The sequence below is a fragment of the Zootoca vivipara genome, chromosome 11 (genome assembly GCF_963506605.1).
Source record: "Zootoca vivipara chromosome 11, rZooViv1.1, whole genome shotgun sequence".
NCBI lineage: Eukaryota > Metazoa > Chordata > Lepidosauria > Squamata > Lacertidae > Zootoca > Zootoca vivipara.
This window is the reverse complement of record NC_083286.1, coordinates 38,746,792-38,755,400: the sequence shown is the minus strand read 5'-3', so window position 1 is coordinate 38,755,400 and position 8,609 is coordinate 38,746,792. Positions and strand designations below refer to the sequence as shown.

General features: G+C 52.7%; 1 protein-coding gene across 1 annotated transcript; it reads right to left on the bottom strand.

The window, feature by feature from the left end:
* Window positions 1-638: 638 nt before the first annotated feature.
* HTR1A (5-hydroxytryptamine receptor 1A) lies at window positions 639-1,952 on the bottom strand. The gene has a single exon (XM_035100937.2). It carries the CDS (start codon window positions 1,950-1,952, stop codon window positions 639-641), a length of 1,314 nt encoding a protein of 437 aa, XP_034956828.2.
* Between the last annotated feature and the right edge of the window lie 6,657 nt (window positions 1,953-8,609).

Genomic DNA, 8,609 nt, shown 5'->3' with positions numbered 1-8,609 from the left:
TACCACCCCCACACGCAAACACACACCCTCAAAATCCTAGATCAGCTCCCCTAGATCGGATTGTTTCTATGCAGTTTGGAGTAAGGAGGAAACTCTGAGAAGGAGTCGAGGCCGGGAGCAACAACAAACGAGACTGTCAGGCTTCCAAGGGACGCTCCTACCTTCCTGAGCCGCCTCGCGGTGTTGAAGCAGGAGTTCAGAAAAGGGACCCCCGAGGGCGCCGGATGAGCAACACTGCTGGGCGAGAGCGGTTGGCTTTGGGCCCCGGTCTGTATTGGGACCCAAGGCACAGGGCAGCCTCCATTCGAGCGTCCCAAATGGGGAAGGGGAGGTCCAGGCGACGCTCCCCGCCCTCCTCTCCTCCTCTCCCGAAAATAAAAGAGCCATCAGTGCCCAATGAAAATGGCGCAGAAGAGGTGAGATGGCCCATCCCCGACGGCATTACAGGGCACCAGATGTCTGCAAAGCATCCATGGTAGAAGGAGATGCCTGGGGGGAGGGGAGTTCATGAAGAGGTGAGGTGGAGGCAGGATAAGACCCACACACCCAGTGCCTACCCTACCCGTCTCCCACCCACCCCCACTTCACCCCCCAAAAAGCGTCTTTCTGTGTGTGTGCTGTCCCTCCCTGCGCTCCAGTCACTGCGTGCAAAACTTGCACTTGATGATCTTCTTAAAAGCACTTTGGAAATCTTTGTTGAAGTAGGCATAGATGACCGGGTTGAGGAGCGAGTTGGAGTAGCCTAGCCAGTTGATGACGGCGCCTAGCCAGTCCGGCATGTAGCAGCCCGAGCCGCACAAGGGCAAGACCAGCGCCACGATGAAGAAGGGCAGCCAGCACAGGATGAAGGTGCCCATGATGATGCCCAGAGTCTTGACCGTCTTCCTCTCCCGGGCCAGGGCCATCTTGCGCTTGGCCTCAGCGTTCTTGGGCTCGTTCTTGCGCTCTGTCGATGGCGTGGCCGCCCCCGAGCCACCTTGGGGAGGGTGGTGGTGGTGATGGTGGTGATTGTTGGGCAGGGGCAGGTGGCTTTTCGTGCAGTTCGACGGCTTGACCTCGAGGATTTCCAAGGCAGCCACCGGGCCGTCCTCTCCCAGCCGGAGGGCCCCATTGACGCAGGGGCCCTCGGGCCTTTTGGGCTCGACGGCGCTTTTCCAGCTTTTGGCCTGCTGCTGGGGACCCCCGTTGCTCCGCTTGGGCTCCCCGCTGGACGGCGAGGCCGACAGGCAGGTGTCGGTCACCTTCTCCGAGTCCTCGTGCTGCTGCTGCTGCTTTTTGTCTGCTTTCTTGACGGTGTTGCGGATCCTGAAGCGCGCCGCCTTGAAGATGCGACCATAGAGGACCAGCATGAGCAGCAGCGGGATGTAGAAGGCGCCGAAGGTGGAGTAGATGGTGTAGCCGGGGTCCTTGCTGATGGTGCACGCGTTGGGGTCGGCCCTGTCCTCTGGGGTCCGCCAGCCCAGCATGGGCGGGATGGAGATGAGGAAGCCGATCAGCCAGGTCAGGCTGATCAGCACGGCGGCCCGACGGGGCGTCCGCTTGTTGACGTAGTCGATGGGGTCTGTGATGGCCCAGTAGCGGTCCAGGGCGATGGCGCACAGGTGCAGGATGGACGAGGTGCAGCACAGCACGTCGAGAGAGTTGAAGATGTCGCACGTCACCTGGCCCAGCGTCCACTTGCCCAGCACCTGGTACAGGGCGGCCATGGGCAGCACAAGCACCGACACCATCAAGTCCGTGACGGCCAGGGAGCCGATCAGGTAGTTCGCCACAGTCTGCAAGGTGCGCTCCAGGGCGATGGCGGCGATGACGCACGCGTTGCCCACCACGGCGAACAGGATCAGCGCGCCCAGCACCACCGACGTGCCCAGCTGGTAACCCAGGGTGGCCGCGAGCGCCGGGCTAGTCGGCTGGCTGCCGTTGGCCGCCGTCGTGCTGTTGGGCATTTCCATGGCGGAAGGGAGCCGGAGGGAGGAGCGGGGGGCGAGGGGGGCCGGGGAGGCAGCGCCTTCACTCCGGCGGCGGCGGCAGCGGCGGGGGGCAGCAGCGCTTCCAGAGGGTCAGCACCACCATGGCCCCCCGACGGGACGGGCGGAGAGAGGCGGCGGCTGGCGGGACTCACGCACCCCTCGGCGGGCTAAAGCCAGGCAGCGCCTCGGGCAAGCGCCAGTCCCAGCACACCGGCTGCATCTCCTGTTCCTCCTCCTCCTGCTGTTCCTCCTCGGCTAGGCATTCCCGGGAGCAGTGCCGAGCACCTACTCTATAGCTTCGTTGCTGCTGCTGCTGCCACTGCCCCCTCCCGCCGCCGCCGCCGCTCAACCCTCCGGTGGCCCCCACTTGCTGCTGGGCTGGCTCTCCTGCTTCCTCTTCCTCGCCCTTCCTTCTCAAAGTCTCTCTGCTTCTCTCCGGCTCTTGCCCGCCGCTTCTTATCCTCCCTGCCACATCCCCCCGTCACTCACTTGCTGAGCTTGGCTTCTCGCAGCCTCCCGTCGCTCTCACCGTCCTCTCTCTCTCTCTCTCTCTCTCTCTCTCTCTCTCTCTCTCTCTCTCTCTCTCTCTCTCTCTCTCTCTCTCTCTCTCTCTCTCTCTCTCTCTCTCTCTCCTGCTCCTCTTCCTGCCGCTGCCTCTTGGGCTCCCTCCTCGACTTCTTTGCCTCCTTTATTTATTTATTTATTTATTTATTTATTTCCTTATGCCTGGCTCCCATTTATTTATTAATGTATATCCCTTTTCTTTCTGCCCCACTTCTTCTCTTCTTCCTCCCTTTGTCTGCCCTCTCCCGCCTTCTCCCTCGCTTCTTCTTCTCTAGCCCTCGCTGTTGCTGCTATCTTTCTGCAGCCGCTCTTCCCCCGTCCACACACACACACACACACACACTTTTTGTAGTCCTCGCTGCCTGCTGCCAGCCCTCCCCTTCGTCTTCTCCTTGTCACCCGTCGGCTTCTTTGCTCCTCTTTCAGCCTTTGAGTCTAACCCCGGCTCCTCTCCTCTCCTCCTTTCCCTCCTTCTTCTTTTCACTTCTCCATTGCCAAGTACTGCTGAGATCTCTCGTCTTCAGCATTTTGTTGCCCCCCTCCCCCCAATTCTCCTCCTCTCGGGTTTATTTCCTCCTCCCTCCTCCCCCCTCGGCCCCTCCCTTTCACTTCTCCGCTCCTCGCCCCTCCACACACACACAACGCCCACCCACATTGACACCTCGTGCGTGTTAGTGGGTGCTTCTCCCCGGATGGCATGGGACTCTGTGTTGATGGTCCTTTTCGCCAATGGAATCTGGGGCAGCATTCATTGGGTGCCTTAGCAGCCATAGGAGAGTAAGGAATGGGGCGGGGAGCACCGATAGGACACATTCTCTCCTCCCCACCCCAACACACATTCACACATGATCCATACACATGTCGGAAACTAGAACAGACAAATTCTCTAAAGGAAGGGGAACCCCCTACAAGCAACGCAAATCGCCTCCTGCTCCTCGCCCACATCGCAAACCCCAACAGCAGGCGAGAATCGTTAAAAAGAGCAAAAGTTATAGTGGTGTTGCTGGGACTACTTCGCCGCGCGTCAACCCCCTTCCCCTTGAAAACCCAGTCCCTGTAGGTGCGCCCTCACGTCTACCCAGCCAGGAGTGCCAAAGAGGCAGTGGAGACTGAGCTTCGTCTTGGCCGGAGGCGACCCGGAGGAACTGGCGGGGGCTTGTGCTTGACGAGGAAAAGCAGCGAGAACCGCTGAACTGAGCTTCCCGTCGCTCATTTCGCTTCGTTTCAGTTGGAGCGCTTTGCCCGGGGAAGCAGCGGAGGGTGACTGGCGAGGCTTGCGAGAACCGTAGGGAATGGATCCCCCTTCCTCCCCTAGCTGGAATTGGGCGCTTTGCAAAGAAGGTGCGGCGGCGGATGGGCATCCCTGCTCCCCTCCCCGCCTTCCTCGCGGCAGCAGAGGCGACGAAGTCCGTTTCTGCGCCGGCTGGCGAGCGCCAGTACTTCAGCACCCTGGACAGCACTGAGCTTCAAGGGCATTTGTCGCCACCTGCAGGCGCGCCACTCCGGGCTTCGCCTGTTCAGCTCGCGTACTTGCGCTGGGAGACTCGGAAATCCTCCCCAGATAGTAGGCAGAGGACGGCCACGTTTCGGCGCGCCTGTGGGCAGCTGCTTCCCCGCTGCAAAAGGGTCGTTTGAATGCATCTGCCTGAAAAGTCCCTGAAGCTCCACGTCGCCTTTGCCCACCTCGGGTCAGCGCGCGGGGGCGGGGGAAGGTGCGGGGGAAGGCATCGCTTGGGCACCTTGAAGCGAAATGTACTCGAACGCTCCGTCTTTTATTCTCTCCCTCCTCTCCTTTTTTCTTGAACTTTTGTCGCTACCATTTCACAGACAGGTAAATCGGACCGCCCTGGTGTTTGAGAACAGCGGAGTGTCGGTGTGTGGGCGCACTTGTCTGGAGGTTACAATTAGCCTTTTTATTTCGCCTAACCACAAAGGCTCGAACGGGGTTTGGAATGCTTGGAGTGGGGGAAGCCATAAAAGGCAGCAGTTCAGTTCCAAAATGATGGAGCACAAAGGCTGGATATAAGTCACGCTATCTGCTTTGAAAGACCCCACTCCTAATTGCAGGTGATCTTTAAAGGTAGCTGTTATTAAGCAGCTAGGAAAAAGTGCTCTGCAGAGGTACTCCTTTCTTAGCTAGCACCTCAGGTTTAAGGGGGGGGTGCTTTGGCATTGAAAACAAGGACACAGGAAGCTGCCTTATACTGAGTCTTCCCATCTATCAGTATTGTCTACACTGACTGGCAGCTTCTATCTAGGGTTTCAGACACGGGTGCCCCCCCCTCCCCTCCCAGCCCTATCTGGAAATGCTAGGAAATGAACCTGGAAATTTCTGCAGACAAAGCAAATGATTTACCACTAAACTCCCTGGAAAGGTTCTGGAACTGATTCTTAGCTTTCACCAACACTTTATAATATAAGCACATGGGAAGACATACGGTCACCAGGTACTTTTTAATTGCAGCTAACAATGATTTTCAGTGAACTTAAATGAAAAAGGACCCCAAACCAAAGAATTGTATGTCTGCTGAAATTTGCCATAAGGAATAGTGACTTGTATAGCAGCTAAAGAGTTTATTTCGTTTCTGGGTGTACAATCGCACCAGAAAGTCATTGTCAATCTGGCTGTACGTGGATGACTGTGCAGCTGTTTTTCTAAGCTCTTCCAACTTCCAATAGAGTAAATGAATCGTTTTGTCCTAGAACTTTTGAACTGAATTAGTTGGGTCAAACAATCTATATATATATATATAAATGTAAACTGGCCAAACCTATCCATTCTTAAGGAAATCAGCCCTGAGTGCTCCCTGGAAGGACAGATCGTGAAGCTGAGGCTCCAATACTTTGGCCACCTCATGAGAAGAGAAGAATCCTTGGAAAAGACCCTGATGTTGGGAAAGATTGAGGGCACTAGGAGAAGGGGACGACAGAGGACAAGATGGTTGGACAGTGTTCTCGAAGCTACGAACATGAGTTTGACCAAACTACGGGAGGCAGTGGAAGACAGGAGTGCCTGGCGTGCTATGGTCCATGGGGTCACGAAGAGTCGGACACGACTAAACGACTAAACAACAACAAAACTGGCCATGTCCGTTGGTTTCCACTTTTCACCGAAACCGCTTGAGCGATAGCGGTGAAATTTGGACACAATGTCACATGCCACTATGTGAGTGTTCCTAGCTACATGGGGTATACAAATGTCACACTTGCGCAAGCTAAAACCCCATTTTAGGACCTAAAAAGTCAGTCAGGAGACCCTGTCGAGCATGCTGGGAAAAGAACCAGGTTACAAAACTTCGCCCTCTAGTAGTGGCTACACTAGTACTGCAGCTAGAAAACCTTCCCTCTCCACAGGGCCTCGGCTCGCCTTTACAGACTAGGCTGAATGGAAGTGGGGACTCACCTGGGGGGTTGGGGGGAGGGGGTGGGATACGTCATGGATCGGGACAGGGTGGGGAGAATCACAGGGATGAGCCGGGGGTGGGAGGGAATGGGATAGCTCATGGGTCGGGACATGGTGGGGCCACTCACAGGGATGTCCCGGAGGGAGGGAGGGACGGGATACGTCATGGATCCGGACAGGGTGGGGAGAATCACAGGGTTGAGCCACAGCAACACATGGCCGGGCCAGCTGGTGATTAATAAAAGAGCCAGTGGTACCTCGGTTTACAAACACAATTGGTTCCGGAAGTCTGTTCTTAACCTGAAGTGTACTTAACCTGAAGCGAAGTTTCCTATTGAAAGTAATGGAAAGTGAATTAATCCATTCCAGGCGGTCCGTGGAGTACTCAACCTGAAGCATACTTAACCTGAAGTATGAGTGTAATTGGTTCCAGAAGTCCGTACTTAACCTGAAGCGAACTTTCCTATTGAAAGTAATGGAAAGTGGATTAATCCATTCCAGACAGGTCCGCAGAGTACTTAAACTGAAAATACTCAAACCGAGGCATACTTAAACCGAGGTATGACTGTAGACCAAGGCAGGTTTCTATAGAGTCATGTCCTTGAAGTATGTTAAGATGGATTTGTTTACATGTTGTCCACTCAAATCATTTGGAAGCACCATAGCACAGAGTCATTTAGGAAAATCTTATCCATACCTATTGTCACTAGATACTGGACACCAAAAGTGGAGAGGATGTCTGGTTGTTTCTGAACCTGTTTTCTGAATTCTGTCATCTCTCTCACACACAAAAGCAAGGATCCATTCTGTCCTGCTCTCTTTGGTCAAAGGAAAGTTGTATTGCAGGAAATTACAATGCAACCAAGTATTGAAATTGCTGATCTCCAAAAGATAAAGGATGCTATAGCTTCACTTGGTAGGAAGAGGCAAAAAAAAACAAAAAAACTAAAAGGGAGCGTGAAATGAAAACAGTATCTCTAGGAACAATCTGAAATGAGCATCAGATTGGCACATCATAAATCAATGCATTTCTAGCTGGTAAACATCTCCAAAAAAGTTCAGAGGGTTTGGGGCTGGTGACAATTAGCTGACAATTTTATTTTGTTGACAAGAGTGTCAGTTTCATTGGAAGAAAGAACTGAAAATCCTGAGGAAAATAATGTCACTAGGTTGGTGGGATTTTCAGCATCTCTTTACAAGGTTCTTTTAATAAAGAATAATCTATAATTCGTTTTCCAACCATGGCAGCCAGATACCCTTCAAAAAGGGTATGATGAAGATAACTACCTCTGCCGTTGGCTCTTAATAACTAGCAATCAAGTCCACAACACACACACACACACACACACACACACACACACACACACACACACCAGGAGCTCCTTTTTCAGCTATCATATATACTACTAACAGCAAACTCATTATCTGAGTGCTAATAATTATGGAGCCAAAATGGCACTATCATGCACATGAGTTGGCTTGAGGGAATCCCAAGGTTTGCAGAAATGCCACAAAATTGGGGGGGGCAGGAGAGACCCAAAATAGTCTAGTGAGGTCTCAGCATGGTCAGTGGCCACAGAACACAGAGCGATATAGAAGGGAGAATATCCTTTTGGGAATGGAATGGAAAATCAGGGGGAAAACAATGGAATGTCCTGGAAAGGGGCATTAATTGGCTGGAACTCTGAACAGTAGCACCCCTATTGCAACATTTAGTCACAGAGGTGTCCCTTGAGGTGTCTAGTAACAGTAGTCCCACCTTCTCTCAAATAATTAGAGGCATTGTGAGTAAAGCAGTCATATGTGAAACCTGCAAAGAGAAATTGTGTTTGCATTTCCAACTGTGAATTTGAATATCAGCTGCTGCTGGGTCCCCGGTAATACCTGGGGGAAAATCTATTATTAACTTTATGATGAGGCCCTTCGTGCATTCACACATATCTGCTTTCCTAAACTGAACACTACATTGTGGATTTCATAATCCTACAGCTACATGAGTTTACATAAAAGAAGCCATAGCTCAATTATTGATACAGCTACAGCCCTAGGTTCTCTTTGTAGCACTGAGGAGGCAGGGAACAGAGAAAATTATGTGCAAGACCTTGGGATACCACTGCCAGTCAGAATAGACCAGTGTAGACCAGTCAAAGCTAAGCTGGTGCCCTTCAGATGCTTTGGATTAAAATTGGGACTGTCAGCCCGAGTCAAAGGTAGGAATGGACACTGGGGCTCCTATTGTTAGCAAAATGACTTGGTGTACCATATTGTCCTCCTAGGATGCCCATTGAATGACAATATAAGATTACATATTATCGTTCCCGGGTGTGAGGAAATCTGGAAAGGAATGGTGGCTGCCAGAAGAGGAACACACAGATGGTGAGAATATGAGAGAGAGAGAGAGAGAGAGAGAGAGAGAGAGAGAGAGAGAGAGAGAGAGAGAGAGAGAGAAGCCAATACTAAAAGAAAGATGAGTTCCCCCATTTCCCCTTCTTTTCAATCATTTTCTTCCACTCTCCAATTTTCGCACCTTCGTAGAAGTTTCCGCTCAGGACTACATAGGGGGAGGGGAGGGTTTCACATGTAATGCTGAACCATAGGACAAGGTGCAGCTTCTCCTCTTCTCCTTCTCCTCCAATGCAACCAGGAGGAAGCAGTTCAAAGCTTCCACTTCC